This window comes from Elephantulus edwardii, unplaced genomic scaffold (genome assembly GCF_000299155.1).
Source record: "Elephantulus edwardii isolate Elephantulus edwardi_28Jun2011 unplaced genomic scaffold, EleEdw1.0 scaffold00254, whole genome shotgun sequence".
Taxonomy (NCBI): domain Eukaryota; kingdom Metazoa; phylum Chordata; class Mammalia; order Macroscelidea; family Macroscelididae; genus Elephantulus; species Elephantulus edwardii.
The window spans coordinates 2,792,435-2,818,431 of NW_006400004.1; the positions used below are offsets into that span (position 1 = coordinate 2,792,435).

General features: G+C 34.8%; 1 protein-coding gene across 1 annotated transcript in view; it reads right to left on the reverse strand.

Annotated features, from left to right (window-relative positions):
• The window catches only part of ADAMTS6 (ADAM metallopeptidase with thrombospondin type 1 motif, 6), a 509,355-nt gene that overhangs the window by 299,360 nt on the left and 183,998 nt on the right, over positions 1 to 25,997 (reverse strand). The window contains exon 8 of the mRNA XM_006899365.1: positions 24,132 to 24,237. Within this exon, the coding sequence (XP_006899427.1) occupies positions 24,132 to 24,237 (106 nt within the window). The remainder of the gene's footprint in view (positions 1 to 24,131; positions 24,238 to 25,997) is intronic.

The window sequence follows — 25,997 nt, forward strand, 5'->3', positions numbered from 1 at the left end:
GCCGCCTCCTGGTTCAAACCCTAGGCCCAGGATGGCTAGCCTCACTCCAGGGACAGAGCAAACCTGCACGTCAAACACATTCCCGGAAAAGCAGTCCACTCCAAAGCTTGCCACGATTCCTGCACTCCCCACCACCACGCTCCTGCCTTCTGGCAAGGAGAGCTTCCCACGAGCCTGTGAAGGTACCAGCTAAACCAGGAACAACATGGCCGCTTCCTTCCCGGCTTCCTTTGGCTTAAGGCTGCCTCCTTGTTCAAACCCTAGGCCCAGGCTGGCTAGCCTCACTCCAGGGACAGAGCAAACCTGCACGTCAAACAAATTCCTGGAAAACAGTCCACTCCAAAGCTTGCCACGATTCCTGCACTCCCCACCACCACGCTCCTGCCTTCTGTCAAGAAGAACTTCCCACGAGCCTGTGAATTATTTCCTCTTACTTGGATCCACAATCAACACTCTTGGCACCAGCAGTCAGGAAACAAAAGACAAGTTGCAGTCAGGAAATCTGCTGTCAAGGATTTCTCCAGAGTGCTAAAGTGCAACAGTGTCAGTTTGGAGACTAAGCTGCATCTGATACAGGCCATGGTCTTCTCAATTGTTTGCTATGTATCTGAAAGCTTGACCATAAATAAGCATGATAGAAGATGAATCAATGTCTTTAAGTTGTGGTCAGGAGAAGGGTACTGAACATACTATGGAATGTCAAATGAATAAACAGATCTATCCTGGAGAGGGTGAAATCAGAGTGTCAGAGTGTTCCTTAGAGGAAAAAGATGGAGAAGCTTCATCCCACATACATTGGGCATGACACGAGGAGGAAACAGTTCTTGGAGAAAGACATCATGCTTGGAAGGGTAGAGGATGAGCAAAAAAGACAAAGTCCCCAGTGACTGTGGCAATGGGGTCAAGAGTGTCAGAGACAGTAAGATTGGTTCAGATTAGGGCAAGTTTAATCTCAATGTCAAGAAAACAAAGATTCTTACCACTGGACCAATAATTAATGAAGAATAGATTGAAATGATCAACAAATTCATATTACTTGAATCGACTATTATCACCCTTGGTACCAGCAGTCAGGATCAGGAGACATATTGCACTGAGAAAACATTCAGTTTGAGACCTCTCCGTATTATTGAGGAGTATATGATGTCAGTTTGGGGATAAAGGTGCATCTGATTCAGGCCATGGTCTTTCTGACCACTTGTTATGCATCTGAGAACTGGACAATGAATAAGGATGACAGAAGAAGAATGGATGCCTTTGAAACTGTAGTGTTGAAGAGCACTGACCATCTCATGGACTGCTAAAAGAACTAACAAAAATATGTTTGAGAGGATGAAGCCAGAGAGTTCTTTGGAGGTAAAGATGACGAAGCTTGGCCTCACTTACTTTGGGTATGTTGCTAGGAGAAGATATTTCTTGGAGAGGAACATGATTCTCAGAAAGGAAGAGGGTCAGTGAAGGAGAGGAAGACCCTTGACCAGATAAATTGACATGGTGACTGCCGCAATGGGCTCTAACGTGTCAGGCAGCATGAGGATAGCACAGGATAGCACTGGGTTCAGACATGTTGTTCATAGGGTTGCTACGGTTCATATTTGACTCGACAGTACCTAACAACAACAACAACAACAGGGTAAGGTTCAGAGCCATTGTTCAAAGGGTTGCTATAAGTCAATGTCGCATAGCAATAACACGTATATTAGTGTAATGAAATATATTTTCATTATTTTATATGTAAGCCCAGAAGTCAATAACCATAGTAATATCAAAGGTTAGTATGAAGTCAATATAAAGAGTTACATATATGAGCATTATTTCTGGCATTCAATTTCTTGTGGCTTTAGTATTTGAAGATCTTTTGTTCTACAGATAAAGTCTGAGTAGATGTCAGACAGTGAAGAAGAAAAATGACTAAATAATGGTCTTCATTTTCAAGGAGAGAGGTCTTAAAATAGCATAAGATACTTAACTGTCTTGAAAAGTTTTGAGGGTGAAATAACTCAATGTAATAAATTTGATAAGCATTATAAAAAATAATAAATGTAATTTAATCTGCTCTTATATTTTCCAAGCTTTAAAGAATGCTTTTTAGAGTTTCTAAATTAAAGCAACATGTCTAAATAAATCTTAGCCTTATCATCTTTATTTAACAAGCATTATGTGTCCAATGATAATTTACTGTTCCACATGAAGAACTTCTAAAATACTGAGGTCACAGTTTACAAGTAATGCCTTTCCTTAGTGATAGCTGTTATATGACAAATTACTTATAAAACACAATACTTGAGAAAGATAGCAATTTAAGTAACACTTCCAAGATTTAACTATAAATCATTAGTAATTATAATACATGCACTTATAAGGCTTTCACTTTTTTCTCTTTATACCTTTTCTCTGTCACTTATATGCTTATATAATTCTTGAAATTATATATAAAGTATACATCTATTTTATTAACTTTAAACATGGATATAAAATTGTCTTTTGTATATTTCTACCTAGGTGTACTACAGTCACTTCAATTAGAACAGGTCATAAATTGCATTAATTTTTTTCTTCAATTAAATTCCTTTATTTCAAATAGCCCTAGAGGTGTAGTGCATAATGAATTGGGCTGCTAGTTGATCTACATTTCCAATCCATCAGCAACTTTGCAGGAGAAAGATGGCAGTGTTGTCCCATAAAAATTGATAGCTTCAAAAACCTGCCACATGGCTGCTATAAAATGAAATCACTTCAACCTAAACATGTCAAAACCAGTATCCATTAAACTGCAATTTATCTCAATTCACCTTAATTTCAGTGGATGATGTCAGTATGTCCTAGAAACAGAAATATGAAAGCAATGCTTCTCTCATCACTCACATTCAATCAAGAATCAAACCTTGCTTTCTTTAATCCTTTCCTAACACCATTATCCTAATCTGCAAAGCAGAAAGGTTAGGAGTCATGCTTCAGTGTCAGAGGGCTTGCCTTCAATTCTGGCTTAATTACTTATTACCCATGTGATCTAGACAATTATTTAATCTCTCTATGCCTCAGATAATTCATCTGTAAATGCAAAAACGACTTATGACTGTGTGAACTCACTGTGCTTAACCAAAATTCTGGAAGATGCTAATAATAGTAAGTACCATTAACATGGATAACCGGAGCACTCTGCCTTCCCATGAGAATGTTATTTCTATGCAGCTTCTTAAATAATCTATCTAAAATTAAAATATGAATATGCTATCTCTGGCAAAATTTATTTAGTGGATTCCCACTGTCCAAAAAAAAAAAATTCAAATTCTTAATATGTATAAGGTCCTTTGCCTACTTTATGAGTTTCATTTCATCACTTGACATGAATAAAAAATGTATGTATGCATAGCATCATGAATAAAAAAAATGTATGTATGCATTGCATCATACTGATTTATGGTTTTGTGCTTCATATTTAAGCATGGGCCTTTGTGCAAAAGAAATTGACAAATTGAAAGCCAATAGAAATATTCCTTAAAAAGGAGGTATATGAAATTATATATATTGCTATATGTAACAATTCAAAATTATAAATACATATATGTATTTATATATAGCTATATGTAACTGTTCAATGTTATAAATATTAAGATAAAAGAGATGTTAGAAAAATTTCAAAAAATATAAATATGTTGATTGAAGAGAAAAGCAATATAATAAGGAATTGATTTGATAGTATAATTAGTTACATTAATAAATTTCAATTCATGTTATAAAGCAAAATATTACACAATAAAATAATTATATGAAACAATATGATTTGTAAATTTTCACTCAAATAAAAAATATAAACTTTTAAAAGAAACTTCAAAAGAAAATTGAAATATATGAGAAGTTGGATCAATATAGATTACTAGAAACAGTAAATGTGTGAACAAACACAAAAGATTTTGTATAGACAAGAATATTTTATATAGACAAAAAATATTGTATATACTTTTAAATATTGTGTAAAATATCATTGGTGGACTAAAACAAAAGAAATAGAAATGAATAATAGTATTTATAATATACTGAAAATTAAATTTACAACAGTAAAAAAGAATGTATAAACCGAAAAGAGTATTATATTAAAAATCACAAGAAATTATGTTACTTAAATTCACACTTTAACAAAGGTCTATATTTTACTACATATCAACTCGTGAAAATAAATACATAAAATTACACACAACATAGACCCTCTTTTTGTTGTTGTAGTTGTTGTTATGTGCTATCAAGTCACTCCTGACTCATAGAGACCCTAGCACAGTAGTTCAAAACCCTGCCCTATTCTGGGCCAATCCAGGGTCTTTGTCTCCTGTGCTGTTTCTTCAGCGTACTAAACATGATGTTGTTCTCCAAGGATCGGTCCCTCTGGGACATATGCCCAAAGTATGTGAAATGGAGCTTCAAAATCCTTGCCTCCAATGAACAACTTGGTTTTACCCTCTTCAATACAGAAATGTTTGTTCTCTTGGACTTGGCAGCCCAAAGTATATTTAATACTCTTCTCCAGCACCACAACTCAAAGACATCGAATTTTCTTCTGTCATCCTTATTCACTGGCCAGCTCTCTGATGCATAACAAGTAATTGTGTTATTATCACAATCAATTGTCATTACCAGAGATAGTAGTCTCGAGACTGACATCTTTGCTCTTCAGAATTCTGAAGTGTTCCCTAACAGTAGATTTTCCCAATGCAATTTGTCTTTTGATTTCTCGACATCTGGTGTCAAGAATATTGATTATAGAACCAAGTAAGCTGAGATTGTTAACAACCTCTATCCCTTCTCTATCAATTGGTAAGAATCTGTTTTCTTGATGTTGAGATTCAACCCATACTGGAGACTGCAGGCCTTGACCTTCTGCAGCAAATGCTTCAGGTCCTCCTCAGTCTTAGCAAGAAAATTTATGTTATATGCATAATGCAAGCTGTGGATGAGTCTTCCTTCAATTCTGATGCCACATTCCTCCTCATAAAGACCAGCTCCTTGAATTATTTACTCTGCATATAGACTGAAAAGGTATAGAGACAGGATGCACCTTTGACACACTTCTTTCCTGATTTTAAACCATGCAGTGTTTCCTTGTTCTGTTCTGATTACTGCTTCCAGGTCTAAGTACAGGTTTCACATAAGAACAATTAAGTGCACTGGGACCCTACTGTTAGCCACAATTCCCTAAAGCCTATACATTCAACTGCCTTTGCATAGTCAATGAAACACAGACATTCTTCTGGTATTTTATTATTAAAGCCAAGATCCATATATCCAAGTCCAAAATTAAATATTTTTCAATATTCCATTTTATCATAACAATTTACTTATTAGGGAGCTCTGCTAGCAAAGTCTGTAGGGACTATTAACTCTACACTACTAACTCAAAAGCAATGACTTTCTGATAGTTTGAATCCAACATCAGCTGTTATTGATGGCAATGAGGCAGAGATTGACTTACATGTTATGCTGCTGTTAAAAGCTGCCAAGACCAGGATTCACAGCCACTCTATGAACAACAGATCTGAACCCTGTCCTGTTAAGGACCTACATTATCATTCTTGGCACATTTAAGTCCTTTGCCACAGACATTATATCCATCTCACTGAGTGTCTTCCTCTCCTTCGTTGATCCTGTACCTTTCCAAGCATTATGCCCCTTTCCAAGGAATAGCCTCTCCTAACAACCTCTCCACATAGCCACAGATCAACTGAACAATAAAAACAAATAAAATTATGCATAACATATGCAAGCCCACAAGAGCCAAAATACAACCTTGAGTTTGATCCAACTAAATTTAAAAATCATCCCAATAACAGATTTGAAGCATTGAACATTAAGGATTGAAGACCAAATTGTGGAATGATGTCAAAGATATAATTCATGAAGAAAGCGAAAGGTCATTATAAAGACAGAGGAGAAAGAAAAGATTAAAATGAATGACAGAAGAGACTCTGAGAATTACACTAGACTGTGGAGAATCCAAAACAAAGTAAAGAGATGTTGAGGTAAAAGAAAGGAGCAAACCATTTAAAGGACCCCTTAAGAAGACAAAACAAAGTATTATAAAGGAATGTGCAAACAGCTGGAGTCAGAGAATAAAAAAGGAATAACTTGCTTTGGTATTTTTCAAACTGAAAGACCTAAAAAACAAATCCAAGACTCAAGATGCAATACTGAGAGATGCTTTGGGAAAAGTCCTGAATGATCATGGAAGCATCAAAACAAGGTAGAGAAAATATACAGAGCTACTGTACAAAAAAGAATTGGTCAACACTTAAATATTTCTGGAATAAAAATATAATCAAGAGCAAATAAAATAGATAAGCAAGCTGCATTGAAGGTTTTGACAAAAATTAAAGCCCCAGGAATTGATGGGATATCTATTGACATGTTCCAAACAACAGATGCATCCCTGTAGGTAATTAGAAGTCTGTGCTAGAAAATTTAGAAGAGAGATAACCCAGCCAACTCATTAAAGAAATTCATATTTGTTTCCATTATCAAGAAAGGCAATCCAACAGAATGTGGAAGTTATCAAACATTATCATTAATATCACATGCAAAGAATATATCATTGAAGATAATTTAAAAATATCTGGAATAGCACATTTGACAGAGAATTACCAGTGTACGGGATATTATTGCTAATGTCAGAAAGATCTTGGCTCAAAGCAGAAGCTATGAAAAGACTGTCTTTTTAAGCTTTATTGACTATGCAAAGGTATTCAACTGTGTGTATCATAACACACTATGGCTTACATTGAGAACAATGGGAATCTCAAAACACTTAAATGTACTCATGCAAAATCTGTACCTAAATAAAGAAGTTATTGTTGGAACTGTTGAGAAAGGGCATATTATACGGTATAAAATCATGAAAGGGATGCATCAGGGTTATATCCTCTATATATACCTATTCAATCTGTATACTTAGCAAATCATTTCAGAAGCTGGACTCTATGAAGAAGAATATGGCAGCAGGATTGGAGGAAAACTCATCAACAACTTACATTATTCAAATGACATAACCTTGTTTGGTCAAAGTAGGAAGATTTGAAGTACTTATTACAAAATATCAAAGATTCGATCTCAACATCAAGAATAGTAAAATCCTCACCACTTGGCCAGTAGGCAACATCATGACATATGGAGAAAAGGTTGAAATTGTCATTAAATTGATCTTACTTGGATCCACAATCTATTCTCTTGGTACCATCAGTCAGGATATCAGGAGATGCATTGCATTGGGAAAGTCTGCAGTCAGGGATGTGTCCAAATTACTGAGGAATAAGGATATCAGTTTGAGGACTAAAGTATGCCAGACTCATGGTCTTTTCAATTACTTGCTATGCATTAAAGAGCTTGGCAATGAATGATAGAAGAAGAATTGATGCCTTTGAGCTGTGAAGATGAGTACTGAATATCCCATGACCTGCCCAAAGAACAGTTATGTTTGAAGAAGGTCCAGTCAGAGTGCTCCTTGAAAGTAAAGATGGCAAAACTTCACCTCATATATTTTGGACATGTTGCTAGAAGAGGATATTCCTTAGAAAAGGACATCATGCTTAGAAAGGTAGATGGTTGGCAAAAGAAAGAAAAACCTTCAACCAGACAGAACGATGTAGTGACTATAGCGATAGTTTAAAGCATGTCAGAGATAACTGGGTTAGCACAAGAAAGGACAGGGTTCAGATCTGCTGTTTTTAGGGTCACTATGAGTTGTACTCAACTCAATGACACCTAACAAAAACAGTCTTCAAACTACTATTAAATGATTGAAATGCGCAAAATGGATTAAAAAACCCAGAAAACTTAACCATAAAACTGTCTGTAAGAAGCTCACTTTAAACATAAAGAGAGAAAAATCCAAAGGAAAAGGAAACAAGACAAACCATGCAAGCAATCAGGCAAGAGCTAAAGCTAACATATTAACATGAAATAAAGTAGATTTAAGAACAAAATTTCTGTGGATAAAAGGAAAATTTCATAATGATAAATCCATTAATCCATGAAGAAATAGAATAATTCTAAACTTGAACATACTTAATTAGAAAACTATTCTTATTTCAAGGCACATGAAGTAAAAAGTAATAAAATTGTAAGAAATAGACAACTCAAAAAATACATTTGTCAAATTTAACATTCTTGTAGAAAATAGACCAAGAAATTCTGTAAGCATATAGAAGACTTCAACATTATAAACAAAGAATCTAACTGTAAATGCTAGACTATTCTGTCAAACTGGAGCACTGGTGGCTTAGTGGTAAGGAGTTGCACTTCTAACCCAAAGACATGTGGTTCAAATATATAGGCTGCTCCAAGGAAGAAGAGTAATCTCCCTTGTGATTTACTGCCTCTGAAAACCGGCTGGAAGGCTAGCTATGAGTCGGTTCTGACGTGACAGCACACAACAACATTCTGTCAAATGGTAAAAAATGGTAAAGTATACATTTATTCTTTCCAACAGTACAGTAAATTATTCAAGAAAAACCTATTGTGAGTTCTAAGTCTCAATAATAGAATAAAAAAATCATATTATATAATACCTAGCCACTTGCACATAAGAAATCACAAAATTATATTTTTAAATTAATTAAAATGTACAAAACCTGTCAGGTGCTGCTAAAGTAATGTTTGGGGGAGGAATGCACAACTTTATTCAAGAAAGATTATCTAAAAATCAATGATTTATAGTTTTAAATGCGGATTATATCTCAACATCAAGAAACAAAAATCCTTACCACTGGATCAATAGACAAAATTATGATAGACTGAGGAAAGATTGAAGCTATCAATGACATAATTTTATTAGGATCCACAGCCTACATTCATGGTAGCAGCAGTCATGAAATCAAAACATTTGTAACTATAGGAATACCTGAACTTCAAGAATTTACTATAAGTGTTCAAGAAGAAGGATATAATTTTAAAGATGAGGGTACACTTAAGATATTTTTAATTTATTTGAATGCATGTGAAAGTTGGACAGTAAGTAAGGAAGAATAAAGATAAATTGACATCTTTGAATTGTGGTGATGGTGAAGGTGATGAGTACTGCATATCCGACGGGCTGCCAAAAGAATAAGCAAATCTATCTTGCAGAAAGTGCCAGTGTGCTACTTAAAGACAAGGGTGGTGAAAATTTCCCTCTTATTATTTTGGGCATGTTGTCAGAAGGGGCTTATTCTTGACAAAAGATATCATGCTGAGAAAGGTAGAGGGTCAATTAAAGAGAGGTAGACCTATAAGGGATGGGTTAACACAGGGGCTATAGCAATGGACTGGAACATTGTAGAGATTATGAACACAGTGCAAGACTGGGGAAGGGTCAGGTCTATTGCTTATGTAAGTTTTAATTGGACAGACAACACCTAAAAACACAAAGAAGCATCTACCTAAGAAGACAGAAAGAGTAAATTAAACTAGGTGGAAGTACGGAAATAACAAAAATTTGATCAATTAAATAGAAAAGAAACAAACAATAGGGACATTATATAAAATTAAAATTGTTATTTTAAAAGAATAATAAAATGTATAAACTTTGAGCCCAATTATTTAAAGACAAACAAACAAAAAACAAAATTTACAAATATCAGGAATAAATTAGGAAGTATCCTCACAGACATTAAAACATAAAGCTACACTATGAACAACTGTACGCTAATAAATTTAATTCATTAAAATGAATCCATTCTTTCAACGATAAAATTATCAAAAATTTTACAAAAAACTATCACTCCCACAAAGTCATTCTGATTCTAGATGACCATCTATCATGTTTCCAAGACTGTAAATTGCAAAGAAGGATATTGTTCATGTTTCTAGCTTACCCTCTTGGTTAGAAGCACAGCTCTCTACAGATCACACCATCAAAGCTCCCTTTAAAAAATATAATTTACTTTATATCTAATGAGAAAGTAAATGATTCGTTTGTTAAAAATAAATAAAAACCTCACAAAGAAATCTCAGGTTTAGATGGTTTCAAAAGTGATTTCTACCAGACATTGAAAGGAGAAATGTCAGCATTTTAAAAACTTATTTGAGTGAAAATTTTACAAGTCATACTGGTTTTCTACTTGAATATCATCAATCATTTCTACACATTTTATTGTCAATAATTTGGTACAGTTAATTAATATAATCAATTACCATATAAAATCAACCTCTTATTATATATGGCTTCCCCCCTCACCTAACTTATTTATTTTTACTTCTTTGTCTCCCCCGTGTCATTCATAGTAACCACCCCAAAATTATTCTATCTTTGCATAAACCTCTACTTAGTTTTGTACAATAGTGATATTATGCTATAATAGTCAATTTGAGACTGATATAGTTTGATTAACATAATGTCCTCTAAATGCATACATGTAATGAGTGGTTCACTTTGGTGCAGTTACTTCTTTATCACCTTTTAGTACGTCATAGTACTCCACTGTGTGCATGTATCACAAATTAACCATTCATCCACTGATTGGTACTTAGATTATTTCTATCTCTTTGAAATTATAAAAAGTGCTACAATAAACATTGCTATACATACAACTGTTGTTTGTTTGTTTGTGGGTTGGGTTTTTTTGTTGTTGGTTTTTTGGTGTTTTTTTTGGCAGCTCTTAATTTCTTTATGACTTATTCCTAATAGTGGGATGGTAGAATAAAATATTCCTATCCTCCACTTTGGAAGAAGGTACCAAATTGCTTTCCACAGTCGTGGCACTATATTAAATTATCCCTAACAGAATAGGAGATTTCCAATGTCTCCACAGCTTCAATAGGATTCGTTTGAAGTCTTACTGAATTTTGCTGTTGCTACTGGGGTTAAATGCATTGTTGTTTTCATTTGCATCTCACCAGTAGTTAATCTTGAGCATTTCCTCATAGGTTTATTGGCCTTCTAAATACTTTTTCACGTGAGGTACAAAATATCTTTTCACATTCTGTGTCTAGTTTATAAATTTTATTGTCTTTACCTTATTGGATTGTTCATAATTTTTTAATCGTTCATAAATTTTTAAGATGAGTCTCTTGTCAGATATGTAATTGCTTTTTTTTTTAAATTTGTAGGTTCTCTTTTACTCTTTTGGAGAAATACTTCTATGGACGGAGTATTTAAATTTAGGAGATCTAGGCTAACACCAGATGCACACTGAGGAGCTGCTTCCTGATGCCACAAAAGAGTCAGGGAGCTACTTGCTGATGCCAGGTGCACTCCAGGGAGATGCTTGCTGACAACATGCGCACCCTGGGGAGCTGCCTATGCATGTGCCAGGGAACAAAGAGGAGGGGCAAGCAGGAAAGCTGAGTGAGAGCACAGGACTCCAGTCCCATCGTAGCCAGCCGGCGCCCAGAACTCCAGTCCCAATGCCAGAAGTCTGCACCTAGAATGCCACTCCTGACACATAACAGGAGCGATGCGGGAACTTGAGTGAGGTATTTTGTGGGGGGTCACTGTTATTCAGCTGGATCACGAGGGACCCCTTAAGCTCAATCAGAAGGCAGTGAGACAGCTGGAGCTTATTCTTGAAGGGAAAACCAAGGCTCCCTGGTTTTCCAATCAGGTCTCTGTGCAACGTCTTGCATCTCCTCACATACAGCCCATCAACTATATTTAGCCCAGAATATCTTGTGCCACCCTACCTGTGGCAGTTGTGTGACAGAGGAGGATGCTTCCACAGGCTTTTTCATTATCAAACTGAGAGAAACCCAGGAAGGGTAGCTGCCGCACATTCTTCTAGAGTGGTAACGTCAGATCAAGAATTTGCTATCGCCCCAGATATGAAAAACTACCACAGCAATGCCACGTGAGAAGCAGGCTATCTCATCCCCTACATAAACCCAAAGCAACATGTCATCCCCAAAAAGTGACAGGAAGCCAGAAAGTCGGATGAAACTTTCTGGCACATAATTTAAAAGAACAATGATTGAATATTTTCAATAAGTGAGAGACAAACGTGAAGAATTACAGAACACTGAAAGCAAAAACCAGGAGGAGCTAAGAACACAACACAAAACAATGCACATAAAACAAACGAGGAGTTAGAGGATCTGTAAAAACAAGAAACCACAATACAAAATATGAGGACCAATGTTTCAGATGCTGTCAACATGATGGAGGGTAACATGAACAGAATTGAAGAGATGGAACACAGAAGATAGAAGTGAGATAGAAGATAGAATTGTCACCACTGATCTGCTAGAACAAAAAGCAGAATCAGAGAGGAAGGAAAAATAAGAAAATCTAAAAATAATGGGGGACACCATCAAGAGAAATAACATGCACAAAAGCAGAATTCCAAAACAGGAAGAATCAAGTAAAGGCATGGAAAAAGTTGTAGAAGAATTAGTAAAAGAAAATTTCCCAGGCATAATGAAGAATAAGAGAATATATATTCAAGAAGCTGAGTGAACACCATATAGAATAGAACTCAAAAGAAAAACACCAAGGTATGTCATAGTCAAATTTGCCAGAACCAAAGATAAGGTGAGAATTCTGAAAGCAACAAAGGAGAAACAAAAAGTAAACTACACGGGAGAGCAAATAGGATTAGGTGCCAATTCTCAGCAGAAACCATGCGAGTAAGAAGACAATGGAATGACATATATCAAACACTCAATACAATTGTCAACCAAGAATATTATACCCAGAAGAATTGTCCATCAAGTATGAAGGAGAGATCAAGATATTCCCAGAAAAACAGAACATAAGGGAGTTCATAAAAACAAGACTAGCATTGCAAAAAAACCACTGCAGGGTGTTCTTCTTACAAAGGTGCCACAGAAAGTAAGATGAGCCAAAGTAATTAGCAACAACATCAAAAAGAACTCAACAAAATGACAGCAATGAAACCTTGCCTCTCAATAATCACACTGAACGTTAATGGTTTAAAAGAACCACTGACGAGAAAAAAGAGTAGCAGATTGGACAAAAAATAAAATCCATCAATTTGCTGTCTACAAGAGGCACACTTGAAAAATGAAAATAAAGACTAAAAATAAAAGGGTAGAAAAAATTATACTAATCAAATGGCAAACAGAAAAAAACAGGAGTGGTGATATTAATTTCCATTAAGTAGACTTCAATGCAAAAACCATCATAAAGAACAAGAAAGGTATCTACATAATGATAAAGGGGTCAATAGAACAAGAAGATATAACAATAGTAAATATCTATGCACCAAATTAAAGGCCTGCAAAATATATAAAACAAACAATAACAAAATTGAAAAAAGAAATAGACAACACTACTATAGTAGTTGGAGACTTCATACCACTCTCAACACAAGATAGAAACTATTAGCAAGAAATTCAGCAAAGATGCTAAAGATTTAAACCACATAATAAACCAACTCAACCACATAGATATTTATAAGTGAATGCACCCCCCAAAAAGCACAGTATACATTCCTCTCCAACGTGCATGGAATGTTCTCCAAAATAGATCACAGTTTATGTCACAAGGCAAGCATTAATAAATTAAAAAACATTGTATTCAAAGCATCTTTTAAGACCACAATGCTACAAAATTAGAAGTTAAAAGTTAATAACAAGAGGATAAAGGTGAAAAAATCATATATTTGAAAGCTGAACAACACCTGGCTTGAACATGAGTGGGTATTAGAGATATAAAAAATGAAATTAGAAAGTTTCTTAAGACAAATGACAATGATAACACCACTTACCAAAACCTCTATGAAACAACCAAAGCAATAATCAGAGTCAATCTACAGAAATAAGGAAACACATCAAAAGGCAGGGGAAAATGACCATTGACTATCTAACTGAACATCTCCAACAAATTGAAAAAGAACAACAAGAAAATACAGCACTCTCTATAAAAACAGAAATAATAAAAATGAGAAATAAATGAAACAGAAAACAAACAACTGAAACCATCAACAAAACTAGGAGGTGGTTCTTTGAAAAGGTCAATAAAACCAACAAACCACTGGCAAAACTAACAAATCAGAAGAAAAAAAAGACACAAATAATCCGAATAAAAGGAAATGGGCAATGTCCCAACAGAACCATCTAAAATAAAAAGGCTAACAATTGAGTATTATAAAACAACTACACTCAACCAAATATGAAAACCTAGAGGAAATGGACAAATACATAGAAATTCACAACTTATCTAAACTGGCACAGATCAAAATTGAACACTTGAACACACCCATTACAAAAGAAGAAATTGAAAAGGAAATAAAACAACTTCTAGCCAAAAAGGACCCTGGACTGGAGGGTTTTACAAGTGAATTTTATCAAACATTCAGAAAAGAACTGTCACCAACTCTACATAAACGATTTCAGAAGACAGAAAAAGACGGAATACTCCCAGATTCATTCTATGAAGCAAACATATCCTTGACACCAAAGCCAGGTAAAGACACCAACAAAACAGAAAACTAGAAGCCAATATGTCTCATGAACATAGATGCAAAAATTCTGAATAAAATCCTGGCCAATAGAATCCAACAATACATTTTTAAAAAAATTCACCATGAGGAAGTGGGATTTGTAATAGATATGCAAGGATGGTTCAATATAAGAAAATCAATGTAATTCATCACATTAATAAAGCAAAGAATAAGAACCACATGACCTTATCAGTTTATGCAGAAAAAGCCTTTGACAAAATCCAACACCCTTTCTTGATTAAAACAACCAACAACTATCTGCAGAAAAATTAAGCAAGATACACACTACACTCCACACACAAAACCCAATTCAAAGTGGATCAAGGACCTAGGACTAAAATCAAGGACCATAAACATCATTAAAGAAAAGCTTGGAAGAACTCCAGAAGTCTTAATACACAATAAGAACAGTCTTCCAAGCATCCTGAAATACCTACAACCAGGAAAGGATAAACTAGATGCATGGGACCTTCTAAGAATCAAATCCCTATGCACATCCAACAACATCTCCAACATGGTAAAAAGGGAAGCTACAGACTGAGAAAAAAATGTTTGATAATGACATGTCTGATAAGAGACTTACATGTAGAATTTATAGAATATTAGAGCACCACAACAAGATAAAGGTAAACAATCCAGTTGCAAAATGGGCACAGGATATGAACAGACACTTCACCAAAGAAGACATTCAGATGGCAAACAAACACATGAAGAAATGTTCAAAATCCCTAGCTCTAAGAGAGATGCAAATCAAAACAACTACGATATATCATCTCAGCCCAGTAAGAATAGCAAAATTCAACAGATCAGCAAACAACAAATGCTGGCGAGGTTTTGGAGAAACTGGGACCCTTATTCACTGTTGGTAGGAGTGTAAAATGGTGCAACCACTATGGAAGGCACTATGGCACTTTCTCAAAAAGTTTAAAATAGAAATACCATTTGATCCAGAAATTCCACTACAGAACTGCAAGCCAAGGAGATATATGCACACCAGTGTTGCTGCTTTGTTCACAATAGCAAGGAGTTGGAAACAACCCAAGTGCCCATCAGCAAACGAATGGATAGAGAAGTTGTGGTATATTCACACAATGGATAACTATGGTGCATTGAAAACCAAGCAACTCATGAGATATTATAGAAAATGGGTGACCCTGGAGGACATTATGCTGAGAGAAATATCTCAGTCACAAAAGGACAAATAATTCACAGTGCCACTGTTGTAAGATGGGACTAATATCGGGGTTAGGAAGACCCTAAGAAAAGAGGGGATAAATAATGCATATTGCATTGAAACAAATGAGGGAGAGAACTGTTTAAAAGGAATATATGATTAGGTATTATTTTTATTATAATATTTCAGAAAAAGAAATGCATAGTAAAGTGGACTGGCGAATTGTATAACAGTGAAAGAATTTTTTTTTCAAAGAGAAAAGCAAATTGTGATTAGGGGTGGGCAGGAAGGGTGCAGCAATGAACTAATGGGATTAAAAATTAAATGGGAAGGATATGCAATAAAAACGGATGTTGAAATAAAAATTAATAAATGTTACATTACAAAAATTTATGAAATCTCAGTCATTTATCATCTTCTGGTTATTTATTTATTCATTTACTTATTATTTTTTTATAGTCTAGTGATAGATTAGGGTTCCTAATTTACCCCACTCTATTCCCTTTTGACCAAAGCTCTGTTTCAAAGACTTATCTATATTTTACCAAAAGAAAATAGCAACTTTAATACATGGATAAATGGCTTATTTGCAAACATCCTAAGTCACTAGTGTGAAATAATGTGGAGAGATAGTTTAGAATAGAAAGAGATACGATGAATAAAACAAATGTTCAGGAATTATATGAACTTGTTGAATGGGTATAAGAGCTATGATATTTCTTTTTATAAAACAAGTAGGAAATTTTGAAAATTTAAGAACTAGGTACTCTTGATTGATCTTTTGGTTTTTCTTTCTTTGCTTTAAAACGAAGTCACACACATATTTTTTTTTTATTTCCATTAAAAAATATGCACTTTTAACAAATAAAAATTTACAATTTATTTCTAAAAATGGTTTTGAGCAGATTCATATACTATATAGCTTCATAATACACTAAATATTTAGTTGAATTCTTGACACCAGTCTTTAGCACCATAATTTTAAAAACTTTGACCTATTATAAGTCTGCAATTAAGAAAAATAATATTATTTCTGTTTTCCATATTGTAGTGGTTTGCATGATACTGTGATGGTAAAAACTATGGCACCAGTATTTTAAATGTGTAGGGTAACCCATGGTATTGGGTGGATAGGTTCGAAAAGAGCTTCTGGACCAAAAGAAAGAAGTAGGACTGGAGATCCACTTCGGAAAGGCAGAGCCTTAAAAAGCTCATGAATAATGTAGAAAACACTGTTGGGTAAAGTGTCTCATAGTGGAAGGCACTCAACATAACTGAGGAAGAGCGGCCTCCTCAAACAGTTAATCTTAAGGACATGGATGGAGTAGAATTTTCACTCAATGAAGAACCTTCATTTGCCACTGTGGCAAGACTCAAAACGAGGAAAACACTTACAAACATCCATTAATAATTGGAATGTAGAATGTATTAAATATTAATCTAGTAAAACTTGTAAAATTTCAGATAGATTACATAAAGATTGAAATCTTAGGCACTATTGAACTGAGATTACTAGCATTGGCCATCTTGAATCTACATTCCTATGATCAACTATGCAGAAATTTATTGCCAAAAAGAATATTTTAAGATCTATCCTGAAATATAATTCTGTCAGAAATAGGGTAATAGTCATACAAATATAAATGGATTATATAAATGTATTGTTAATGTAACTATTATTCAAATGAGGACATCATACACCAAAGTCAAGGATTAATAAAATGAAGATTTTTACCAACTTTTTTAGTCTGAAATTGAGTGAATATTATTAAAGCAATCAGGATGCATTAATAATTATTGGTGACTCGAATGCAAAAGTTGGAAGCACAAGACTGGTAGTTGGAATATGGCTTTGGTGACAGACATGGTGACAGAATTTTGTACAATCAATGATTTATTCACTGAAAATCCGTGTGGTTTTTTTTTTTAAAAAAAGAAGGCATTAACAGTGATAGAAGGAGAACTGATGCCTTTGAACTGTGGTACTGGAGAAGAGTATTGAGAATACCATGGACTGCTAGAAAAACAAACAGATTCATCCTGGAGAGGGTTAAAATGGGCAGCTCCTTGGAGGCAAGGATTCTGAGGCTCTGTCTATCATACTTTGGACACGTTGTAAGGAGGGACGGGTCCTTGGAGAGGAACATCATGCTTGGGAGGGTGGAGGGACAGAGCGGGAGGGGAAGGCCCTCTATGAGGTGGATTGATTCAGTGACTGAGGTAATCAAGATGGGTGTATTAGAGACAGTGATCGGCATAGGACAGAGCAGAGTTTAGGCTGTTGTACATAGGGTCGCTATGAGTCGCAAGTGACTCGACAGCACATAATAACAACATTAACATGGACCTCCCCTGATGAACTATACAGGAATCAATCTGAGCTCTGTGGCTAGCACTCAAATCAGAAGTTAAAATAAGGTCAGTGGCCAACAGGGAACAACAAACTACCAATTCATAAGCAAGTTCAAATTAAGAGAAGAAAAATAAATCCACTAGTACCCAAACATGATTTGAGTTTATTCTATCTGAACTTTAAAAAGAAAATCTAAAGAATACAGATGAAGCAATGAACACTAATAATAACTTGTGACTAGATAACTTGCTGTGCATCTGAAAGTTGGACAATGAATAGGGAATGACAGAAGAAGAATTCATGTCTTTGAACTGTGGTGTTGGAGAATAGTATATCCCATGTAATAGCGAATATACCTTAATAGTAATAAATAATAATATCCCATGGACTGCCAAAAGAACAAATAAGTCTTGGAGAGGATGCAGACAGAGTGCTACTTTGAGGCAAAGATGACAAAATATGGGCATGTTGCTGGGGGGTGGGGTCACTCCTTGGTAAGGGACTTCATGCTTGGAAAGGCAGAAGGTCAGCGAAAGAGAAGACCTTCAACAAGATGGATTAACAGTGATAGCAGCAATGCCTCAAATGTGTCAGAGATGATGAGGATAAGCACAATATAGGGCAGGATTCAGATCTGCTGTTTATCGGGTAACTATGAGTTGTATTCAGCGGCCTCTAACAATGGATGACTTGCATCAAGGGCATTATCTATTAAAAAAGCAAAAGATCATTATAAAGATATAAGATAAAAACATAAGATGAAGATAGGAAAGAAAGACAAATGGGTGTCAGAAGAGGCTCAGAAATTTGCTTAATGTAGAGAAGCCAAAAAAGAAAGGAAAGAAATGATCAAGTAGCAGACCTGAACAGAAGATTTATTTTTATTGACAATGAAAAGGCATTTGATCGTGTACTTCACAAAAAAATTATTGATAACACTGAGAAGAATGGGAATTCTGGGACACTTACTCATGTTCATGTGTAATCTTTATGTAGCCCAAGATGCAATCATTTTAAAAGAACAAGGGGATACTGCATGGTTTTAAATTAGAAAAAGTGTGGGTCGCAGTTATAATCTTTCTCCATATCAACTCAATCTGTATGCTAAACAAATCATTTCAGAAGCTAGAATAAAGAAGAATGTGGCATCATAATTAGAGGAAGATTCATCAACAAACTGAGTTATGGAGATGATACAACCACGCTTTCAGAAAGTGAAGAGGCCTTGAAGCATTTGCTACAGAAGATCAAAGACTACATTCAATATGGATTACATCTCAACATCAAGAAAACAAAATCCATGTAAGCAGACTATTAGACAACCTTATGATAGGTGGATTAAGGACTGAAGTTGTCAAGAATTTCATTTTACTTGAATTCACAATCAATACCCATGGTAACAGCTGTCAAGAAATCAAAACACGTGTTGTGTTTGGAGGACATGATGTCAAAGACCTCTCCAAAGTTCTAAAGAGTAAGGATGTCAGTTTAGAGACAAATGTGTGCCTGCCCTAAGCCATGGTATTTTCACTGTTTCTTATGCTTGTAAAAGCATACAATGGATAGAGGAGATTCACAAAGAAATTATTAGTTTGCATTATAATGTTGGTAAAGAGTATTAAATAATATCTAATAATACAACTTGACAGCACTTAACAACAACAATATCAAAAGTACAAAACAAAGGTGCGCCTAATCCAGGCCATGATCTTCTCAATTACTTGTTATGCTTCAGAAAGTTGGACAATGACTAAGGATGACAAAAGAAGAATAGATGCTTTTGAGTTGTCGTGATGGAGAAGAGTCTTGAACATACCATGGACTGTCAAGAAAACAAATAGGTCTGTCGTGGAGAGGGTGAAGCCAAGTCTCTCCTTGGAGGCTAGGATTTTGAAGCTCTGTCTCACTTACTTTGGGCGTGTGGTCAGAAGAAATCGGTCCTTGGAGAAGGACATCATGCTAGGAAGGGTGCACGTACAGCACAGGAGAGGGAAACCCAGGATGTGATGGATTGATACAGTAAATGGGGTGATGGTGGTTGGTGTGTCAGAGTTTGTGAGACTAGGTCAGGACAGGGAAAGTTTCAGAGCTGCTGTACAATGCAAGCAACTCAATGGTGTATAAAAACAGTAAGATAGTGTGACAGGTTTGGAAGTAGGAATGGCATCCACTTCCTAAATAAAATGCCTCTGGAAACCCTATGAACTTTGATAAATGTCGACAGCTGTCTACGAGCTTCATGCCTTTTGTTCATTGGCTTGCTATGAGCCATGCTCAACTGGAAGGTAATCAACAACAATAATACCAAAAGGATAGACAAATCTGCTTTGCAAGAAGTGCAACCAAGGTGCTCCTTGGAGGCAAAGATAGTGATACTATGACTCACATACTTAGGCCAGGTTGTCAAGAGACACCACGAGTTCTTGAAAATATTATCATGCTGGGAAAAACAGGTCAGTAAAAGGAAGGCCTTCTTTGAGAATGACTGATATCGTGATGGCTACAGTATGAGAATGGTGCAGGATAGGACAAGATTCATTGTTCTTCATTGTTCATTTGCTTGATATCAGAAGTAGTTGACTGAATGGCATCTAACAATAACAATAATATTTCAAAGAATACTTTTCTTATAACATTTAAGAAAATGCACTGCATCTTTAAGACTTTATTAATGCTAGACATGTGATTCTATGACACAGTAATTATCAAATTTTCAAATTACATGAAAATAAATATTTTCTTTTACAAAGCAACAGAAAGAAAAGTAAAAGTTTGTAGATGTTTAAAATTAATACTCTCTGCACACCTATGTTATCGTGCTTTATTCACAATAACAAGGAGTTGGAAAAAACCTAAGTGCCCATCAACAAATGAATGGATAGAGAAGCTGTGATACATTCACACAATGGAATACTACGCTGCATTGAAAAAACCAGGAACTCATGCAATATTATTCAAAACGGGTGACTCTGGAGGACATTAATGCCAAGTGAAATATCTCAGTCACAAAAGGACAAATACTGCATGGTGCCACTGTTGTAGCATGGGACTGACATCAGGGTTGGGGTAAGACTGAGAAAAACTGGATAAATTATGTATACTACATTGAAACAGATGAGGGAGAGAACAGTTTAAAAGCAACATATGATCGGGTATTATGGTTATCACAAGAGTCCAGAATTAAGGTTGCACATTGGAGTGTACTTGGTACGGAGGGGTGGGGGGAGGGGGTGGGCAGGGGTGTTGTATACCAATGAAAGAATTTTTCTTTTACTTTTCAAAGAGAGGCGTGAACTGGGGGTGAGGGGGGGAGTGGTGGGCAGGGAGAAAAGTGCAACAATGAATGAATGGAAATCCAAAATATCTGTAAAAGTTCATTAAAATTAATAAGATAAAATTTTTAAAAATTAATACTCTAATTCTACATAAGGATACACTGGAACAAAACTATATATAATTTAAGTAGTGGTCAAAATATTCACACAGTCTGGTGACTCAATGGGGAACTGCTATCAATAATTCAGTCAAAAGTTAAATGAGTTTCCAGGCCTCACCATATCTATTAATATCCATTCTACTAACAAACAAGGATTATGGAAAATATCAAGATATTATGGTTTGTATTTATTTACCATGAATATTGGGAGTTTTTTCCAGAAATAATAAAGATGACTGCATTATTATATGATGACATGATTTGTGTCAGAGTTGACTTGCCATTAAATCACTGAAAATGGTAAAGGTATCTTTCTCCTTGATACCAATTTTTTTCTTAATTAACCAATTAATGATCTGAGAGTTCACTAAACATAACTTGTTTGCTTATTTGTCTAGGAGAATGACAAAAAGGATATAAAGAACTGTTGCTGTTGTGTACCATCAAGACAGAAAAGATGCATAGCTGACTCTATAGTGCGTTTTCAATGTAGTAAATCGTACAGAAGGAGAATGTCCATCATTCTTCCTCTGAGCAGTTGGTGGATTTGAACTGTTCACCTTTGTGTTAGCAGCACAATTCCTTTCCATTAAGCCACCAGAGCTCTTTAAAAACACAATAATCAAATGAAAGTGGAATTTTGCTGACTTTCTGTATCTATCAGTAACATTTCTGTTTGTAAACATTTATTCAGCTCTCAAGCTAAAGGATTTTTTAACATTCTCATTCCCATTTCTCAGGAATTCACTGTGATATAAAGGTCTTTCCAAGTCAAATAAAACTTAAGAATTATATTTTATTTATCTTCTACATAAAGTATAAATCATTCACCTAAAGAATACAAAGAAATTGCCTATAAGTTCAAGGAGGAAAACAGTCTGGACAGACTATTGGGTCAAAGCCTGAGAAGTAGGCCAGTTAAAAACTCAACAAAAGATGAGAAAAAGAGATCAACCTCCATTTCAATTATTTGACTTATTATATGTATTGATATTGAATACTGGTGACTACAGGAGGTAAAACTGCTCTCCTACACATATTATTCACTTGTTGCATGTTACTTGTCCTAATATTTCAATTTCATTGAATCTAACAGAACTTATTCAATTCAATCTGGTTTGTATAACATTATGACACTCATTAATGTGTCAGATTTTTAAGAAAGGTGAAGATAAACTGCCTTGTTATGAAAGCTTTCTCCTTCTGCTAGTCTGCATGTTGTTGTTGTTGGTTTGATGGGTTACTGTTGTGTGTTTTTTCAAGAGGAACTAGAATATCATTATTTTTAAGATTTCTATGAAAGTATAATACTCTTTTCCCATTTTTAAATTAAGTCATGTTTAAAACTTGTTAATTACTTGCCAATAAACAGAAATCAGTATCAGTAGGATAAAGCTTAGATCACAAGTTTGTAAGAGTGCTGTGGACTGCAAATTTGAATCCTCAAGTAAAGCAAGAAACACAAACAGATTTCTCTCTATAGGAATAATCTGTGAGACAAGTGTATACCTAATGCTCATTTCTATTGGTTATTCCCGTCTAGTGCATTTCTGCAACAAAAAAAAGTTGCATAAAATGTAAAATTTAAATATCAATGTCAGAGATTCTTAAAGTAAGCTGTAGCTTTAACTAAAATGCCTAAGAATCATTTTGCAGGTTTCTCTCAATTTTTGATGGTTGTGGTTGTTTACCAATGAGTTGGAATCTAATCAGAGATGAGCTTACAATGGGCTTTCCTAGGCAGTTTAATTTCAGGAGGAGATTGCACATATTTCTCCCATACAGCAGCTGGTGAATTCAAACCACTTGCTTTTGGAATGGCAGTGCAACTTTTGGTTTTTCATAAATAGCTTGATCATTTGCAAATGCCATTTACTAATGTTTAATATTAGGAGCGGGAGCTTTCCTACTAAAAAATTTAAATGCTAGTGCAATGAAAGGTTTCTTGATACATTGAAATTAACCATTCAAAGACAAACAATCTTTGAATCTTAGGGATATGAATGTCTGAGAACTTGTCAAACTTCTCTCCCTTCACATGAACAAACTTTTATACTTACTATTGCATGTTGTTTGAAATAAAGTAAGGGATATTTTGCAATGCAGAAAAAAATAATGCCATAGAATAATCCTCCAATTGCCACAGATTTAGTAAAACAAATATAAATTCTACATCTTCGTAAAGAAAAGTGAAGATGATGTTTCATTATACTTTTAAAAGCAGTTTTGTTATTTGTTTTTTTTTCTCAATGGCACACAGTGTATTTAAAAATATCACTTACATAACAATGGTTGCACAACTTTATACCTTGAAAAGATATGCTCATGTCAGCATTAAGGATATAAAATACGTTTTATGGCTGTGGTGGTCATTTTTATGTAAAAATATGTTGAAGAAAAGAAAGATAGTTTCAACAACTAGATTACATGAAGAAGTGAATGTTGAGACTACACTATATAAAGCTAAATCATTTCATACATACATAACAAAACTTACAAGTGGGCCATATGCCACTGAGGAAAACTAATAATTAAATTAGAAAGGTTATTTAACAAGTCTGCAGTTCTTACATTATTTATCCCAATGTTCAAAATGCTACATTATCAAGTAGAGGATCATTTTCTCTATTGGAATCAGACAAAAAGGCAATAAAATATGGTTGAGCACAGGCATTCCCCACAGTAGTTATGAGTTGCTCAAAAGAGTGGAGTTCTAAAATTTATTTTTATTTTCTTAAACTCACTCACTTGTGACCAATCTCATGTGCAATGGTAAAAGCTGAACCCAGGCCAATGTCTTCATTAATGCTGCAGCTCCTTTCAGGCTCACACATTCCAGCCACAGAGGCCAAGCCTGAATAAACAGAAGGAGACACAAAGGGTCAAGCCAAGGTGTTTCAGTCTTTAAAAGCCCATACTTATAAATGCCTGGATTCTTTTTAATAACCTCCATGCACAGAAGGAGCAGTTGGCAAAAGGTTAACTTTCTAGTCATTTGCAAAATCACTGGGGGGAATTTCACTTTGCCGGCTAGACATTAATATTTTTTGAACTGCAGTCAGTGCTGGAAAATGTCTAGACTAGGGGTTAGATTTATAAATTTTACTTCTGGTAACTTGGGACCACCTAGTAACTTGAGCCAGAAGAGGGAATTCAAGAAAGCATTTCTATTTTAACATTCTTCAGGCTGTAGAAAGCAAAATATATCCATGTTATTTTTCTAAAGAGTTCTGTTTAAGTTTAGTAGGTTCATAAAAATATACAAGCAACTTTTTAGTTACCAAAAAAAGGGAATCCCAAATGGTTTTTTAAAATGACATTTTCATAAAAACAAAAATGAATGGAAAGAAAAAATAGAACTATTAAAGATGAGAGGTTTTGCTTTTTTTTTGCTTTTTTTTTCATTTTCTGAAATTAGTCATGAAGGTAAAGCAGGGATTTCTTTAAGTATTTTAATGGAGGGAAAGTCACTCACATATTCAGTATAGTTCTTCTTTCTCCTATTTCCCTTTAATGCATTAGAATTTTATTAATAGAGAAAAACTAGGGTGTTAATTCACTGACTCTGGTGAAGTGTTATGTTATTCATGGTATTCTTCCCTTGGGAATTTTCATATGTAGAAGCTTTAATATCCACCTGCAAAGAGTATCATGCTCTGTGGATCAGTATAAAATTTTGAAATGGTGCTTAGAATAAAGCTTTTTTATGCAGAAGACAAATATCATGCTTTATATATATGACAAATTACACAGCACACATTGAGAATAAATATCATTTATAAGCTTTAGAAGGAAAAGTAGAAAATAAAAACCTTTTGTATGTTCAAAGTCAATTATCTTAATCCAAATAATTATGTTCCCATCAAGAGTAATTTTAATTCAATTCTGTGGGTATTTATTGAGTGCAATAAGCAATGTTCTGTGTTAGGCACACTTTCTCCATCGCACTAATTTGTAACAGGAAGAGCTATTCAATCTGGATTTTTTGACACCAGCAAAGCTCTAGAAACTAATAGCAATTTTTCTCCCAGAAGCATCTAATATAAAATATTAAAATATTAACCACAATGGTACAGAGTTAAGGTCAGTGCTTGATTTGTTAATGGATTGTTTTCTTTTCCTGTGTGTGTGTGTGTGTGTGTGTGTGTGTGTGTGTGTTTACTGTCCTTCCATTCATTTAGAGGTTACAGAGCATGGAGAAGAGATGGGTAAAAAGAGAAAGTAAGATGACTATTTTTTGTTTATTTTTTTTAATCAGAAAAATTTGTAAAGTGTCATTCCACACGTCATATGGTGGGGGCAGGGAAAAGGGGATCGAGAAAAATTACAGAGATACACACACATACACACACACACACACACACACACACACACACACTCTCTGGTGGCAGATATTCTCTCTCTCTCTCTGGTGGCCTAATGGTAAGAAGTTGTGCTGCAAGCCCTAAGCCACAAGAGGTACCAAGAAGATAGATATGGAAAAATCTATATAAAAATCAACATGAAAGTTAACAGAACAGGAATTTTAAAAAAACATTAATAATGTATGGGTTGAAATTACCTATTTCCACATAGGTCAATAAATATGTATATGTATGTATGCATATTTATATA